At 42.9% G+C, this 18732-nt stretch overlaps 1 protein-coding gene across 4 annotated transcripts in view; it reads right to left on the reverse strand.

The window, feature by feature from the left end:
- The window catches only part of WIPF3 (WAS/WASL interacting protein family member 3), an 80798-nt gene that overhangs the window by 39261 nt on the left and 22805 nt on the right, over window positions 1-18732 (reverse strand). For 3 of the 4 annotated variants that reach the window (XR_016021030.1, XM_074340929.2, XM_074340930.2), the window contains exon 2: window positions 17903-18052. Coding sequence is in view for 3 of the 4 variants with exons in the window: in XM_074340929.2 (XP_074197030.2) it covers window positions 17903-17995 (93 nt within the window). In the remaining variant the exon portion in view is untranslated. Of the gene's footprint in view, window positions 1-16732; window positions 16753-17902; window positions 18053-18732 lie in introns of those variants that run through there. The other variant, XM_088797673.1, reaches the window with a different exon arrangement.

Genomic DNA, 18732 nt, shown 5'->3' on the forward strand with positions numbered 1-18732 from the left:
TCAAATTGAACTGGACATCTTGTATTTTCATTTGCTAACACCGGCAACAGAGCTAAAGCAATAAAGGGAAAGTAGAGTGAGAAAAAGTGAAGGAGACAAGAAAAAGGGAAGGAGTAAGACGATTTGTGAAAAAATGAATGTTTACTTCTTGGTTTCTCTGGCACTGTTAAAGATTGCAAACCATTTTGTACTTTTGTATATACCCGTCTACACTAGGACCTCTTGACGCTTACCCTAGGTTTACCCATCTACTCCAGCCATAACTGAATCCTGTCATTCAAGCAAGAATCAGTAACAATGAGGCCCCAAGAAGAGACTCAACAGCTGCTGCGTGGCATGAGAACAGAGCAATTTGTTCTGTGATGGCTGCAAGACTGTCCTATAATGGATGCTAAAACGATCTAAGGTTGCAAAGGAATAGACACAACTCTCCTTATAAGTGTCTAGAAATAGAAGCTATCTGTCCATTGATTCTGAAATGCATTACTCCTGCAGCGTACTCAGCAGTTTGCTATTAGAAGAGCAGGCCTCAGAGGCCTTTAAACAAGGTCTTAGAGGCAGAAGTCCCTTCTAATCAGAGAGTCTGTGTTTTTCTAAACAGTAGACAAAATAAGGCAAAACAGAACAAGTGAAAAGAAAATAAAACCAAAAAAGGCACAAAAACTGGGGGGGAAGTTTGTGCATATGCAGCAGTGGAGTAAGGACACAAGATGCAGTCTATCTGAGGATGGTTGACTCTAGAATGCAATTTGCCCGAGTGACCATGCTTCAAGGTGTGTTGGAACAGCTGAGGACAGAAGCTGGGACATCACTGAGCTGATGGAGCTCGTGAGTGGCTTCTGCACCAGCCTATGAAAAAGAGCATTTGCTAGGGCAGCCGTAACAAAGTACCACAACCTGAGTGGCTCAAACAAAAGCAATTGATCTTCTTATAGTCCCGGAGGCTAGTAGTTCAAGATCAAGGTGTCAGCAGGGTTGGTGTTTTTACTGAAGTTTCTCTCTTTGACTTATAGATGGCCATCTTCTCCCTGTCTTCCCTCTGTGTGAGTGTCTGTGTCCTAATCTCTTCTTATACACCAGTCATATTGGATCAGGGCCCACCCTAATGATCTCATTTAACCTTACTTTCTTCTGTAAAGACCCTGTCAGTCACATTCTGACGTCCTGGGGGTTAGGACTTCCACGTATGAATTGGGAGGGGGACACAATTTAGCCCATAACATGTTGGATCTGGGACTTGGTGTTGAGGTTGTGTAGCCATAAACCACCTCCCATTACTGGGTATCTCCGTCCTTTCCCTAAAACAACTCGGTGATTGTGAAAAAGCAACCTGGCTTAGGTCTGTTCTGCCTCAGGGTCCTCTGCATGCCTCAGTGTGTCTGAGTTCCTCAGATATAACACAGCACACCCAATCTGACCCTGACCCATTTTAACAGTATGTCAAGATCAAACAGTAGTTAAATTTAGTCCACCTGTTGCCGTGTAGTGTTATCCGTAGTGTAACAATAATACCAATAATTACTGGTAGAAGTTAATAATACCACGCTCCATACTGGAGCTTCCAATTTCATCCCACTAAGGACTAAAGAACTGAGCCAGCTGAAAATTCTTTTGAGGGCCTCAGAAGAGTGTGCTATAAATACAGAGAAAATTCTGGGATGAGTGCATCTCTGGTGCAACCTTTCAAATTCCTTTTATGCTGATGTCACCACCAGCAGGTGGCTTGGCTGTGTAATGTGAGCTTTGGTGACACCAGTGAACCCCAGGGAGGGTATACTCTCATTCATTGAACACAAATTTCCTGAGCAGCTCCCAAGGCCATTCCAGGAAGGGCGAGGCCCTGCAATCTCCCTCCTTAGGGGGTTCATCAACTTGCAGTGAACACAGGCGATAAACAAATCATCTGAAGTGTAAGGTGTTCAAACTTGGCGAGATGCTCCCCAGGCACGAATGCAGCAAAGACATGTGAGCTTTTGCTTCGCAAAGAGTTCACATGAATTCTAAAGCCAGGAAAATGTTAGTGAAAGGGAAAAAGCATCCGTGATGCAGTGACATCACCAACTAACAGTTCTATAATTGTAGTCCCTGCTCAGCAATTTACATGTATGAATTCGTTTAGTTTTCACATCAATGCAATGAAGCAGATAGGATTTTATTAGCACCACGCTCTAACCAACTGAGCTAACCGGCCACCCAACAGATAGTATTTTAATAGAGAATGAAATGAAGGCACAGAAAGTTGAAGTGATTTGCCCGAGGCCGCATAATTGCCAGGACACAACGGAAGTCTGGCTCAGGAGTCTTAACCATCATGCAATGTGGCCTCTAAAAGAAGGGTCATGCAAAGATCCTTGTGGAAATCAAAATGTGAGAAGCACTGTGGGAGAAGACCATTCTGCCAGTCCTGCTCTCAGGCCTCCTCGCCATGGCTGCCCTGGGGTTTTAAGGAGGTATCAGCCATCCCTGCCGTAACTGCAGCACCAGAGGTGATGTGGTGCAAGGGACAGAATGCAGGCCCCATTGTCCAAAGACTACCAGCTGTGTGACTCTGAGTGGGTACTTAACCTCTCTGGGCCTCTGTTTCTTCCTCTATAATTGGCAGTGGCAGGGTCCACATAGTCTCTTGGGGGTGACCTGCAGGATGGAGCCCCGGTTTCCCACGTACCCTTCACGCGCTTTCCTTCCTCCTCTGTCTCGCTTCCTGATTCCCTCATCAGGGCTTCTGGGAATCCCCTCCCCAATAAACAGCTTGCACCCTAACCCTGTCTCAGAGTGCTTTTAGGGGAGCCTCAGACGAGATAATGATCTTATCTATCTCACAGAGGGTGAGGAAATATCAAATGAGACTCTATGGGAAGGTGTTTGTTAAATTGTCAAGCTGTTTACAGTAATATGTTAGAGGACCACTATTTTGAATAATAACACATAATCACTATTATGATTGCCATGGAAACATTTCCATGCCTACAAGTGACTTTGGACGTGCCTTCCTTTTTCCCGAGCTTGTCCCCCTAACCTGAAACTTAGCCATTACAACAGGTCTGTGGTAGAATCCCCAAGTTCAGGTTAGCGGGCAACTATATTTAGCAGCTAAGAGAAAAAGCGGTTTAGTGAAATGCACTGATTCCTCCAGTAAAGAGGGTAAAGGGCCTGTCACTAGGAAGGGACAACATACAAGTTACAGCAGACCAGGAGGCGCTGAGGGTTGGTGCTCTGGATGTCAAAGCAGAGAATTAGGGAACTGCGTGCTTGGGTCATTCTTCCTGCTCTTGGTTCTCCTAGGGGCTGGGCCTTAAAGTACCGCATTCCAGAAGAATGTGTTCTAGTATAGCTTCCATATGTCTGTTCATTTCACCTAAGAGCTAACCCAAGGGTGGGTGCTTTTTGTGAGTTTAGAGCTTTCATTGGTTCCTCATATGCTCCCTAGGAGGCTGGTGTGATGTGGTCAAGTCCCCTTTTCTCCCCTTACCAGGCCTCCCACACTTTGTACGAGAGAATGCAGCCTTTGAAGAACACATTTAAAGCTCTGGAATAGCTTGTTCCCTTAGGCATTGCCTAGCAATAAAGAAAATGAAGTGAAACAAAAGCAAAACGAAATAAAATCAATAGTCACCCCATCTCTCTCCCTATAAGACTGTCTCCATTATGCAGTCTAAGAACGGAAGGGCAGAGAAGTCCAAGGTTACACACAGGACATGGGAGAGGCAGGTAGCAGAAAGCTCAGCTCGGAGCCCACCAAGCATGCATGGGGTGTGGCTGGTCTCACCAATAGACTTCACCTCCACGTGCCAACGTGCAGCAGGAACGAACGCCATTGAACTTCATAAAGTTCACTGAGCCTTTCAGTCAATCACTGGACTACTGCGCTTATCCAAGCCAAACAGACCAAGTCTGGCCCTGTTACTAATGGAAGATGTATGTGCCTTGAACACAAAACTGTATTATTAATGATAACATAAGTCAGTGGTCTTCTGTGGCCCTGCTGGGGAGAAATAGCCATGGTGTTTCCCAGATGAGGGTCAGGAATTGACGATCCAGTGAAATAGTTGGTGAAAAAAACACAGACGAGGTTGGGCTAAAGTGATGGCCCTAAGAAGGGAAAGAGGAATTGATGGGTGAGTTTGCAAGCTGCTGAGAAAATACTGGAAGTTACTGGAATGGAAATGGGAAAACGAGTGTGCCAAAGAGATAATCTTGGACACTGGGAAATGACCCTCACATTTTGCTCTAGAGAGCCCAGGGGAAAGGGAAATCTCTGATTTCTGTCTCCCCATCCCCACTCTAAGTATCCTCCTGAGGGCAGCCTTTCCTGGCACAGAAACAGAAGGCTCCTTGATCAAATCCCACTGAGGTGAGTGGACCTGACAATAAGCTAGGGCCTGGCCATTGCCGAATGGGATGCTGGAGGGTTTAGTGTAGTCCTGGAGAGGACAAGTGTGAAAACCAGGGAGGCTGTGCTCTCACCGAGGGTGCGGGAGAGTGGGTAGGGGGCCGCCACTAACAGAACTGCACACTTGTCTGTCAGGCACTGGGCTGGTGTTTTTAAAGCATCATTTTAATTCATTCCTTTACCACCTCATAGTGTATTATTATTTCCATTTCTCAGGTGAGGAAACGAAGTCTAAAAGGATTTGCCCAGGTTCCAGTAGCCACTTAGCTTGGAGCCAGGTGCATCTGACACCAAGGCTGCGGCCTTCCCTTCCCAGCTCAGGTGTCCTCCCACCACAAGGGGGCACTACATCTGTGCCCAGTGGGCGCGGTGTGCTCTGCACCCCAGGAATCACCATTATTATGGGTGGTGAGTATCCGCTTTCCCCATCTCAACCCTAGCTTTCCTCAGAGGTTCTCAAGCTGGTAAAGAAGGGTGGCAAGCTCCCCTGGGTGGGTCCAAATGTTCTTTGAAGACATGAGAAACAACACACCACATTTGCAATGAGTCTCCCTTAGCAACTGGCTTCTTTAAAAAAAAAAAAGAAGAATGCTTTCTGTTGGATACAACAATGCACTTTGGTGCACATTTCCTAGCAATAGTTGTAAATTAATGGCAAAAAAGTAAATCATTTACCAGCCCTCAGCAGCGTTGTAGGTGGGCCCTTGAGGTAAAGGAATGGGTTTTGCTGGGCCATGTTGCCCAGTGTGCTGAGCCTTCTGCAATGGCTTCTCTCCCTCCCCATTGTTCTGACCCCCAGGGTGGATGTCTTCTTTTCCCTTCCAGTCAAACCAATAATAGTTTCCAGAAAATGTAACCGTCTGCAACGCCAGAAGGGTAAAAATCTGTATTCCACAGTTGTAAAGTTTGATGAAGTCTTTGAGTGCCTGTGGTCTGATCTCTTGAAAATTATTGTTCACCTGCTCATAAACCCACAAGGTTTTTTTTTGTGTGTTTGTTTGTTTTTAAGCCATAGTAGAATGTACAATGTCAGATGGGTAGTGGACTTGTTGGGGTTATCACTTTGTGAGGTGTGTAAAGGTCTAATCCTTATGTTGTTTTGTATACCTGAAACTAATAATAATAACGATAAATAAATAAAAAGGTAATGGCAGACCAAAAAAAAAGCCATAGCATACTTTCCAAGCTATCTCCACACCCAAAGGTTTTGCCTCCGACTTGGTTTTAAAGTTCCTTTTCCCTCACCCTCCTCCAGAATCCTTTGGCATTTAGTCAGAGAGGAAGGAATGGTGAAGGTGAAAATTCTTCCGTATCTGGGTGACCTTGGTGTTTAGATGAGTTGCCACGGGAAAGTTTTGCCTTAGTAATTCCCACCAATGTGCTCTGTGCTTTGTCTGAGAAGAAAACAGCAGATAGTGCCAGATGTCCTCGTGCCAGGGCAGAGAACAATAAATGCAACAGTTCTACAAACCACGGTTTGTTATCTGCTGTGTGTTCGCACTGGGTCTCAAGGTTTAGTTACATAAAAAGTAGCAGGGAGATTGTGATAGCCAGCCTCACATCTTCGCTGACATTCTCTTTCAAAGTCACTTGTATCAGTCCTCAGTCTTAGGAGAAAAACCCAAACCATTCCATAAATCAACTCAATGACTCTAGATGACACTTCTGCTGTAGGGAAATGGCACTAAAAATTTTACCATTAATCCCTAGAAAAACAGGAGCCAGATTACATGGCGGGAGGATACAGGGAGGGGAGAAGGGAAGCAACAGAGAATTTCAAGCAGCCATTCTGTGCGTAGATGGGTCTTATTTTTTAAAACTAGAAAGCACATATTTGGTCTCAAACATGCATCTAAATTAGTGAAAGCATGCTGCATAACTCCCTCCTTGGTTTTGAAAAATCACCTCTATTTTGCATATTTTGAGGTTGTTGATGTCCATTAAAATTTTTTTTTATTATGGAAAATTAACATATACAAAAGTTGAGTAATATAATGAGCACCACTGTGTACCGTCACCCAGATTCAATAACTAACAACTCACAGCCAATCTTGTTCTATCTCCACCCTGACCTGCTTTTCCCCTCCAAATCCCTGCTTATTAAAAACATATCTGAATGGATAAGAAAATGAGACATATGCTGCTAAGAGGAGACTCACTTCAGATCAAAAGGCACATACAGATGGAAAGCAAAGGGATGGGAAAAAGATATTTCATGAAAATGGAAACAAGCAACAAAAAAGCGGAGATAGCAATACTTATACCAGACAAAATACACTTTAAAACAAAGACTATAACAAGAGACGAAGAAGGACCCCGTAATCCCACTTCTGGGCATTTATCAGAAGAAACACAAAACACAACTTCTAGGGGACATGTGCATCCATATATTCTTTGCAGCATTGTTTACAATGGCCAAGATGTGCAGGCAGCCTGGGTGTCTGTTGATGGATGAATGGATAAAGAGGAGGTGGTACATATATACAGTGGAATATTGCTCAGCCATGGAAGGGAATGCGTTCTTGCCATCTGTGGCAGCATGGATGGACCTGGAGGGTTCTGTGCTGAGTGGAGTGTAAGATGGAGGAAGACAGATGCAATGTGATTTTGCTTGTATGTGGAATCTAAGAACAAAGTAAACAAAACAGAAGCAAATATATATATTTGACACTAGATGATGTCAAAGAAAAGAGCTCCTAAAATTGTAACAATAGTATTATTAAACAAAATTGATTCTAATTTCTTTATATCAACCAATATCCTGTCAGTGCTCAAATTCCCCTGGTCAGTAGAGTTTTAAATGAAAGTCTGAGCCAGGCAGGGAAAGACCAAGGCATAGCATTGGAATCTCCGCTTCCTGGAGCTGCCATAGGCCCAGAGAACACTTTTCTTGGCTTTAGATAGGGGCTCAGAACCAGGTGATCTAGAATTCTTGCACGAGCATCACCATTAAACTTTCCAGGAAAACATCCCCTTCCCCTAAGCAGCCTCTTGGTCTGCTACTGCCAAAGCTGCCTGTAAAATGACAAATCAGAGCAGCTGAGAAAACAAAGCCTCCTGTAAGTGTTTAACATATTTGAGCCAGGCTGCCGTTTCACTGGGATCGCCATGCCCTCCTGGCTCAGCCTCGGTCCCATGGCTGAGGCCTCAATGCTCTCATCTGTGGCTGACTCCAGGTACTTCCTGCTACACCCACGCCACTCAATTGAGTAGGAGGCATGGAAGAGGAGCAAACGTAAACCGTTCAGCTCCTCAGAACCACGCTGCAGCAGCAGGTTCTGGCCCAGTGGATGTGGAACCTCTGAAAAACTGAAAGTGGCAACCTTTGCCCACTTGTTTTTGGACTATTTTCAGACTACCGGCCTGACTCCCCACCTTGAATAACAGGCTCCCAACCTTGATCTTGACTTCTGGTGTCTGACCTTCCACCCTGCACTGATGAGTGAGGCCTTAGCCCTCAATGCATTGGTCCCAGATCTGGCTGCTTCCCTGTTGTTTCCTGGTCTCTGAAAGAACAGTAGCCACCACGGACTCAGCTGACCCTGGGTAAATGCAGTTTCTATCGTTGTCTTAGAAGATCTGCACAACAATCCCATGATTCGTGTGTCCAGCACATATTTGCCTAAAGCCTACTGCATGCAGGCACTACTCAGGCCTGGGGGATGCACTGTGACTAAAACAGACAAACAGCCCTCCCTTCACGGAGCTTCCACTCTAGGGGCAGTGTGCCCTAGGATGTGGCAATCATCATTCCCATTTACAGATGAGGAAACTGAGGCTCAGAGTTACTAAGTCATCTGCTTGATATCATATACGGTAGCTCGTAAATGGCACAGCAGGGATTCAGTTTCCAATCGGTATGACTCTAAAGCCCACATGTTTTTTTTAACACACCTCATTACAGCCTTATGTGATCCCTAGTGAACCTGACAGCTGGGCTCCAGGAGTACGGAACGGGTGATGTAGGACACAGACATGCTTTCACACCTTTATGTTTTAAATATTGTATGTGGTCTAGGTGGAATCTAGCTTTCTTCCCAGCTTGGAAACACATCCAAACTCCTCTATTGTGAACAGACCATATTAAAATGAAAATCTATTGCTGCCGTGTACAAAACGGGGACACTGTGTTGCTTTCCCTGAGGTTTAAAATGTCTTTATGCAAAAGTCTATTCTTTCTGAAAACAGTAACAAATTGGAATAGGGAGGGTTGTGCCAAAGGACATTTTATGGCTTTGAAAATAATACCTGGGTGTTCACTTTTGCTATCCCTAAAGGTGTTACTTCTGACAGTAACTGCATTTGCTTTATCAGACACTCTTACTGAAGTGTGAATGTGTCGATGGAGCCCCGAGAGGACACAGCATGGAATTTGTTCTGGCTTTTAAGGCTTAGGCAGGTGGAAGATACGAGTAGAAAGCAGCTCGCCGTGGCATTGCCTTGTGAGTGACGATATCTTTGCTGAACTCACTAGTTTAGGAAGTAATGCTAGGTACTGAGTGCCTACCATGTGCCTGGTACTGACCTAGGGGCAGCCTCTCTCTCTCGGAATCACTCACTAGCTGCTCACTGGCCCCAGTGTCCTTTCATTCCTGGACTCGGCTGTTCAGGAGAGATCTCAAAGCATCAACCAGACATGCCCACCACCTGATGCTCAGAGAAGCAAGCTTAGGAAGATGAAACGTAACCGATTCAGAGGACACAAGGGCTCTTTAAAGGTGAGCCTTCAGGGGTCCCTTATGCAGGAAATGCATAATGAAGAAGCAACACAAGGTACGAAGTTCTGGTCTGGGAATGACCAGTCGTATTCTCAGCACTTCCGTGACTGAGCCATGACCCGTGACAAGCCCAGGTTTCTCTGGATTTAGGTTCAAATCCTTACAAAGGCAGAGACTGGGGAATTCTGTACAGCCAAAGCTCAGTACATTTGCATGAGCTAGGTTAAGAACACAGTCTGTGGTCACTGAACTCAGAGGCATATACTGTACCCACTGTGTGTCCAGCAGAGACTCAGTTTCTCTGAGCCTATCAACAGCCCCACTGTAAATAAAGAGAAGGCAAAACTGACTTCCTTTGCATGGTATCTGCTTCTTTGATGCAGAGTCTCTGCTGTTACACCATTGGGCAAACCAGAGGGTAACTTGCAAACTGTTGTTGTTTTTTTCTATTAAAAAGGATAAAAAAAAACCAATAAGCAATTTGTGGGAAATGATGGAACCATAAAGGAAAAAAGAGAAGAGAAATATTAGCAGGAGACTTGGAGATACAAGGAGAAATCTGGAAGCTCGGTCCTTGGTGTGGAAAGGGGAAACCCTTGACTTTCTGGCTGTTAGATTCAAGGGGTAGCGGACAATCCCTAAGAAGGTAAAAAAAAAAAAGGCAGTGGGTTTAGTGGTTCAGAACAGGGGCTCTAGCACTATTCTGCCAGCATTCAATCCATGGCTCTGCCAGTGACTAGCTGTGTGAGCCAGGGTAAACCACTTCCCCTCTGTGTCTCAGTTAACTAGCCATAAAACGAGACTAACAACAGTACTTGCTTCTTACTGTGAGGATTAACTCAGTTATGCACTAAGCACCTAGAACAATACAAAGCATACAGTAAGCACTACATAAGTGTTCGATGCTATAGGTGTCAGGACCCTTTATTCTACCTGTACACACATTGGGAAGCAGTAGAGCACAGAGCAGTTAGGCTCTCAGGGAGCCTGGGGAGGAATCAAGCCTCTACCACTTACTGCCTGTGTGACACTGGGCGCCTTGGTAACCTCTCTGTGCCTCAGTTTCCTCATGTGTAAAATGGCACTATCCATGCCCGCCTCATGGGACTGTTGCAAATATGAATTTAGGTAATCCACGTTACGTGCTTAGCAGCGCCCGGTGCAGAACACTGCTCAGTAGCTGTCTGCTATTATTAACGTACATTATTATATGATCCAGCCCGGCCAGTTGGTAAATAATCCTTCATTCCTGTTTCTTTCTGAGAACCTTTCCTTCTAATGATAAAAGTAATAAATGCTCTGCATAGATTTTTGAGAGAACACAGAATTGTACAAAAAAGAAAACAGAAATCACCCATCCGCCCCCAGATAACTAGTGATATAACAGGTATCTTATTTCCTTAGTCTTTATCTGAGAGCCCATGAGCGAACATGCACACACATGGTTTTTCTTTCTTTCCTTTCTGTAGTTGGGACCACATTATTGTTATGTATGTAGCCTGCTTTCCTCATGTCACCTCCCCTGTCTTTTCATTCAACATCCTAGAAAAAGGACTTTTAGCTGCAACCCCCCCCCACCCACTGCAGAGATGTGCTCATGCTTCCAGGGTCCCAGCACCCCCACCCCCCCATTTACTTACAGCTGTCTCTATGGGGTGTGGGCTGGATATCTCTTTGCCAGCAGCAACCTGACATTGGTAGGTTTTTTTACTTTTATGGCAAGAAAGGAAACAGCACTTTGGGGAAGGAGTATATGGCTGCCGAGATCCCAGCTCCAAACCATGGGGGCCTCCTAAGAACAACAGTGTATGTGGGAAGAGGCCACCCTGGGGTAGGGGAATGGTTCACTGGCAGCTTTCTAGGGATCGTTAGTTCCACTAGTTCTAAAAGGTTTCAAAGGCAAAGAGGCAGCAGATTCGGTGTCAAATAAAGCTTCTGTTGGCAATCATTGCTAGAGAGGGCTGAGGTCTTCCTGGATCTCCCTTTGGCTTCGTACCCCATGGCAGCTTCCGGCCACATCCTTCCGCTCAGATGCTGGGTGAGAGTGGCTTATGTTCCTAGGCTCCTATGAAATTTGATAAAGGCCTCTAACAAGCGCTGGCAGGTTTTTCTTGCCAAGTCCCAGGCATTGAGTGCACAATCTGCCTCACTGCAAGCCTTTTCCCTTTTGTTCCTGTCACCCCTCCCACCTCACAGCTGTGAAAAAAGAAACACATTTAAATAATGTCCTGAATGGCTCTTTGGAAGTATGAGTGGCAGGTCCTGCCACACCTCTCACACCTCTCTCTCTCTTGCTACAGACCAAGTAAATCCATTGCAAAGGCTGCCTCGTTTCTTCACTGAAGCACTGTTACTGCCTGCAGGTGCAAATCAGCAAAGGAGGGAGAATCAAGTTTTTTAAATTACTCGAAGACAAAGGTGTAGTTTTGCAAACTGCTAAGCAGAGACAAATGTAATACTATCCTCATAGCTTGGATAATGCAAAAGCCTTCTCCTCGTCCCAGTGGTCACTGTCAACCCTGGGTAAATGTCCCCAATCCCTTAGTGACACTAATCAAAGCACCAGTGTCAAGGGAATCTGAGTGAGTGACAGTATTTAAGATTTTTTAAGCCTCTCATTATTCCAAATGCACCAGTAAACATGCAAATTACCTTTCCCAGAAGTTGGGTAATATGCAATTGTACTAAGCCCCCTTCCACCTAGCACCCCCTCATGCCTGCATTTTATTTTTTAACTACAGCAAACACAAAACTGAAAAAGGCTCTCATGGGATTTCAGATGCCATTCCATTTTCCACATTTTCTTTCACAGATTGACGGGGTTTTCGACACGACGTGAACTCCTGAGTCCCAGAGATGGTGGGAAAACCTCCCGGTATAAGCCTCAGCTGATATTTCCCCACGCTTTGGAAAGTCTGCCTCGCCCATGAATCATGCAATCCTTAGACTAAGAGGAGAAACATTATCTCACTCAAGTTGCCTGAATGCAAACAAAGACTCTGGCCAACAGTAAGGAGGGAACAGAACAGCAAGGCGCCACAATATGCTTCTCATTGTAATTTCCCTTCTGCATTTTTTAAAGTTACCCCCAGAAGAGGCAGGAAGAAATACATGACACTATGGTTCTTCCTACTTAAGAGTTTTGCTTTTCATGGTAAATAAACGATTATCCACCAGTTTCCCCCCCCCCTTTTTTTTTTTAAATAATGGTTTCCTCCTTAGGATGTTTAAGCTTGAACAGGGACATTAAAAAATAATGCTACAAAATTTTACAACTCTACATTTTAAATAAACACACATGCTCTGGCCATGAGCCTACTACTGTAGGGCTTTGGCTGGGCAACACAACTCCAAAGAATTTATCAGCTGGGCAGAGACACATATATTGCCTTCCTTTTGTGTAGATAATGCTATGCGACTGTGATGAGAAAACAGAAATCAAAGGCTCTCCAGGCATTTCTTCTCTCATGTTGGACAGGACCAAGGGATCAAAGCAAATTTGAAAACACAAGTTCAGTAAAATTCTGCTGCATTTCAATAATCAAATCCATTATATTTTCTTTAGATTTTTAAAAAGTTACATCCTGTAACCAAAGCAGCAATAATAATTTAATTATAAGTGGACCAATGTACCACGCAGGCAACTTTTATATTGTTACTGGATTTTAAAGGGATGAGATAAGGGAGTAGAGCTCAAAAGACAGCGGAATAAGTGGCAAGAAAAACAGGGAAACAAGATGGCGAGGGCTCTCTGGCTTTTAGTTAAAGCTTTCTCCCAAACATCAGACGGCTGCATCAGCCCTTCTTCCCGTTCCACTCCCACGTTCTTAGAAAAAAAAAAAAAAAAAAAAAGCACATTAGAGAAGAGAAGGAGACCAGGAGGAGAGACGGGAGAAGTGGGAGGAAGAAACCAAAAAGCTTTTAGACCTGGTCTAATGGATCTTCCAGAACTAAGGAGATGCTTGGTAGGATGCTTTGCATTACAGACGCCCAGACATATCACACAAACTGTCCCCTCCTTGCAAAGATTACATATGATGAAATCTACCATGCTGGTCCATGAGCATGGATGTTTGAAGTCCTGCACATTGGTTATGAAGAGATTTAACCCTATTTATGAAGATATTCATGCATGCGGGCATGTATCTACCCATTCATTTATTCAATGAGCGGAGTGTCTGGTGTGAGCCAAGCACTAAGGACAGAAAAGACTAAAACCATAAAACGTGGACCCTGATCAAATAAAAACAAAATAAAAAACTGATAACTGCTATGAAGGAGGGTTTTAAAAGCATGTTACAAATGTCAGTTTGGGGTGCAAAGAAATGATGCTCCAAGGAAGTGACATCTGAGCTGAGATGAGCAGAAAGAGTGTCCAGGAAGAAGGGCCAGTTATGCTGAAATCCTACAGTAGGAGACACAGGGAGGGGGCAGGGTACGAGGTCTCAGAAGTAGGCAGGGGCCAGATCATGCCGGTGGAGTGGGGTGCAGCTAAGAGAGGGATGGGAAGTCCTTCAAAAGTGGTGCAGGGGAGGGACATAATCTGATGCAAGCCCATTGGCTGCTGTTGACCAAAGGAAGGCTGGATGAAGCCGGCTGCCTTGCAGGACAAACTTGTAGATGTTGACAAACTTTTTCCTTCAAGGGCCAGGCAATAAATATTTTAGGCATTGTGGGCCAAGAGGCAAAATCATGGGACTACTATATAAAATATTTAGATTTTTAAAATCTAAATGTGTGTGTGTGTGTGTATATATATATATATATATATATATATATATATATAATAAGGAAATACTATATAACACAAAAGAAAACACATTTCCACAAAATTGTTACTGTTGAAATTCAAAATATAATAAGAATTGAGTATAATTTAAAAAACACAGGTCAACTAGTGAGAAGAATGGAAATTTTTTTTGGGGGGTGCAATAACGAATTGTTTAATTGGTATTCTGCCATTGTACCATGAAAGCAGCCAAAGACAATATGCAAATAAATGAGCATGATTGAGGTCCAATAAAACTTAAGGACCAGAATTTGAATTTCACATAATTTTCATATGTCACGAAATATTATTTTTCTTCACCATTTGAAAATGTCAAAAATCATTCTTAGCCCAAAGGCGACACAAAAACTGGACCATGGGCTCTGCTCTAGTTTGTCAATGTCTATTGTAGAAGGTCCTACATTCTGGATGTGTCCAGTTGTTTGCTTAGGAGTACATTCATTTTTGGCAGATTACTACAAGGGGATGGTATGCATTTCTTGTTGGGTTACAGCAAAAGATTTGTGATATAAGGGCATTCCATTCTAGTGAACACTAAGTTTGATCCATTTTAAAGGTACATTTTCCCCTTTGTAATTAGAAGTAATGTTAGGATCTGGTGAGTATCCTGTTCCCAAAAAACCTTTCACTAAGTAGTTTTAGCTTTTATGGATGATCCTTACCTGAGTCAATCATTACACTGGAAGTTACAAAATGATTTTGATATGATTTTTAATAGCTACTTAGTATACCATTTTGTGGATTACATAATAATTTATTTATTGAATCGCCTGGTATTAAAAATTGACGTTTTCTTTTTTTTGTTGTTGGTATTACAAGTAATGTTTTAATTAATATCCTATAGCTAAATATTTCTGTACATCTATAATTAGCTACTTAAAAAAATTTACTGGAAGTGAAATAGGGTCATAGAGTACACCCATTTTTAAAAAGGGTTTTGATCTAAATTAATAATTGTGTTTTAGGAAATTATACCAATTTTTGCTCCTATTAAGAGTGCTTGGTTCCTAACACTCCAGCCAACATTTAAAAAGTATCATCACCAAGTTGATAGATGAAAATGGTTTCTCATGATTTTAATTTGTGTTTATTCAATTGTAGTGAGATTGAAACATTTGTCTTTCTTTCTCCTGGGCATATCCTATGCCCATTTTTCTATTCATCCTTTCCATATTAGCCTGTAAGAGCTCTTTATACACTAAGGATGTTAATTCTTCACTTTTAATATGCATTATAAATATTTTCCCAGATTGTAGAAAAATATGTTTTTAAAAATATTAAAATTTACATGGTTATTTTTATCCTAGATTAATTTGATCCTCCATGAGACAGATGGCTAAAGAAAGAAAGAAAAAGAAAGAAAGAAAGAAAGAAAGAAAAAAAGAAAGAAAGAAAGAAAGAAGGAGGGAATGCAAAAAAAAGTAGAGGTATTCGGAGTCTGGTCAAGATGGCGCAATAGGTAAACGCTATGCTTACCATTTCTCACAACCACATCAAAATAACAACTAATCTATAAAACAACCATTATTGAGAATCACCTAAAATTAAGCTGAACTGAAGCCTTTCAACTAAGGACATGCAGAAGAAGTCTAACCACTATGCTGTACACTGGAAGCTAATATAAAATAATATTGAATATCAACACTAATTGAAAAATTTTAAATGTAGGGAAAAGATCAATAATATTATGATAGTGTGGTAGGTACAGTGGCAGATGGTTGCTGGGCTTATCACGGCGATCACTTCTTTAGCATAGGGAATAAGATCAGTATGTCGTAATGACACTGTATAATGCTAGGTGGGTACTGTTGAATAACTATGATGTACCCCTGAAACTAACATACCATTGTATGTAAGCTGTATTTTAATTAAAAATCTTGTAAAAAACAAAAATAATTAACTAAATGTAGAATTATTTTTGTTTATTATGAATTTAAGCATCGTTCAAGAAAAATAATTCTCTAATGAAATTAAAAGTGTTATCAGCATTTAAAATTTTCTTCTGATCTTCGCTATTTATTACATATATTATATAGTTGATTTCATTGTTTTTAACCCATCATTTCATATCTACTTTCCAAATCAGCACAGTTATAAATGTAATTTTTAATTAACACTATGGCATAATGCAATTTTTAATTAACAGCATGATATAACACATTTCATTTAGTTCTCATAAGCCATTTAAGATCTAACTTTTCACTGGAATAAATTGCATTTCTGTGCACATCCTTGGATAAATCGTTTTTGGTTCCTCTAGGGTTAAATTCTTAAGTCAGTCTCAAAAATAAAACTACCTGATTATCAGAGGAAAAAGTATGATACATTCAGGTTTATTGTTTTCTACCAGAGAACACTCTAGAAAGACTCATTCAACATTGAGTCCCAGGTATTTGTGTGTTGCCAGAAATATTTTTAAAAAGGGCTTATTTCCCCCAGTCCCCAAGAATACGGTTTATAATAAGTTTATCCTGGCTACGTTGATGGGTATATTGTGGTTTTTGAGGTTATTAAAGTTTACTTCTTTGGTGCTAGCAAGTCTATGTAAGCTCCACATGACAGTTCATGTATGTTTCCTTTACTTATAAACTGTTCGTCTCCTTCATCCCCTGTGGGGTCAAATTCAGCAGTGGAACTTCAATACCGACTCCTCCTCTTTCTGTATGCCAGTTAGAGAGCTTTCAGATGTAAGACACCTTATGTGCTTACCTTCCACTATCTTCAAGGGCAAGGGCCAAGTTTCAGGCAGATGTATGTCCCTGGTACTTCAAATATGGTTGGCACGCACAGCGAACGTCATAACTGGTGACATGACAGACATACTATTGCTCTTACCATGGCCTGTGGCTATGCAGCGAGCTCTCTGGCCCTCCCTTCTTAAGCAGTTCTCCCCATGGTCACGTCATCCATGCATCTGAGGAGAGGAGTGCGCCCCAGGGGAAGATGGCGGGAGAGGCTCAATTCCTGGGCTCAGCTGACTGGGCTCGTATCATCCCCAGGCAGCCCTGCCTCTGGTGCCATATCGCCATGGTATCCGTATCTTTTATCTTCCATTGAAAACAGGGGCTGCTGCAGTTTCACGCTAAGCCTCGCTCTCTAAGTGGCTCGTGGAGTAGAGAATGACGATGTAAGAAGTGCCCCAGCTTTTCCTCATAGCAAAGGTTCATTAAGCACTCACATCCTTCTATAACAAAGGGGGTGATTTTGTCCCACGGGGGATGGTTAGCAATATCTGGGGACATTTTTGATTGTCACAATTGGGGAGTGTGCTACTGGCACCTAGTAGGCATTAGCTAGGGATGTTGTTAAACATGTTACAACGCACAGAAAAGCCCTCCACGACAAAAACAAACAAACAAAAAAAGATCTGGCTTCAGATGTCAGTGGTACCAAGGTTGAGAAATCCTGCTCTCAAACAAAATATCCAGGCTCTGTGCCTCTCCTTCTAAATGGAAACCAAACCATTAAACCAAGAGAGGGTATCCAGCAACACAAATTGAAATAGACTGAATTCAGTCTTGCACAGATAGGTACTTTTCATTTAGAGCTTTGTATTTCGTTATGGCATTGCATATGACACTTCTCTGACTTGGGTCCAGAAGCAGGCAACTGAAGCCCAGGCTATCATTATCACTGTCCAATTACACACGGGAACTTGGCTTTGCAGCATGCCTCATTGGCTGTGCACTTCAGCGTGGGCTCTTATCGGAGGCTTCCAGTGAAATGGGAGACTCGGGAAGCCTGTATTGAGCAGCAGGAATTAGAGGAGAAATTGTGTAGACGTTTGTAGACAGACGACCCTGAGGTAGAGGAACGGGAAGAGAAATACCTGGCCAGGCTCGTCTGGAATCAGACGTTGGAGCTGCCAGAGCCAGCTGCCTGATGCCACCTGTCAAAGGGAGGTAGTTGGGTGGAGGCTGGTTTTGAACATTGAACATCTTCTGGTCAAGTGTATTCAAAGCAGCTTATGCTGGACAGTGAATCAGACAGAAAAACAGGTCTTACCGGAGGTGCTGATGGCGGGGGAGGGGGAGGAGCCCCCAGAGGCGGGGGAGGTGGAGGCAAAGGAGGGGGTGGCGGTGGCGGTGGCACTGGCATATGTCACAGCTTCGCTGTCTCTTGCTTGTGAATGATCCCAAGAGAATGGTTTCTGCCCTGAAAGGAGAAAAGGGATAGGTTTAAACTTGGATATCTTTATTCATGCACGGCAATACATGTCATACAAACATACGGGTATTATAGTTTCCTCCCTCCCTTCCTCCCTCCCTCCTTCCCTCCCTCCCTTCCTTTCTTCCTTCCAATAAATACTGAGTGTCCATTGTGAAGCAGGCATTGTGTCAAGTGCTGGAGACTGAAACAGTAGCCAGATTCTGGAGAGAACTAGGTGATAAAACCAATAAAATACAACAATTTATGTCTCAATATTAATAGGGTATATAAATACATAGATAACAGCACCTCATTTCATAATGATTTTTCCAAGTAACTGATTAGCAATGCTAACCTTGTTAGCATTAAACTTGAAGGTTTATCATTTCCGATGCAATTTGAAAATATTCTGTACATACTCCCATTTTTCTTTGCAGAGCAAATGGAATGAAGATTAACCTTTTCTGAATGTCGCAGGCTCCACGTTACTCATGATGCCTGCCTAGCAAGGCTTACAAAGGCATTAGTCAGTTTCCTGCTTCCTGCTCTACTGTCAGTTCTTAACTTTTCTTGCTCCTCTGTTTGTTCTACACAATCAACTGGGTGAGGGTATGACACTCCTCTGCAAAGACTTCATATCTGGTGTTTACTACACAGAGGGCTTCTTGGCATGGTTTTCAAATATG

This window comes from Rhinolophus sinicus, chromosome 4, assembly GCF_057876585.1.
Source record: "Rhinolophus sinicus isolate RSI-liver-muscle chromosome 4, RSI-T2T, whole genome shotgun sequence".
Lineage (NCBI taxonomy): Eukaryota > Metazoa > Chordata > Mammalia > Chiroptera > Rhinolophidae > Rhinolophus > Rhinolophus sinicus.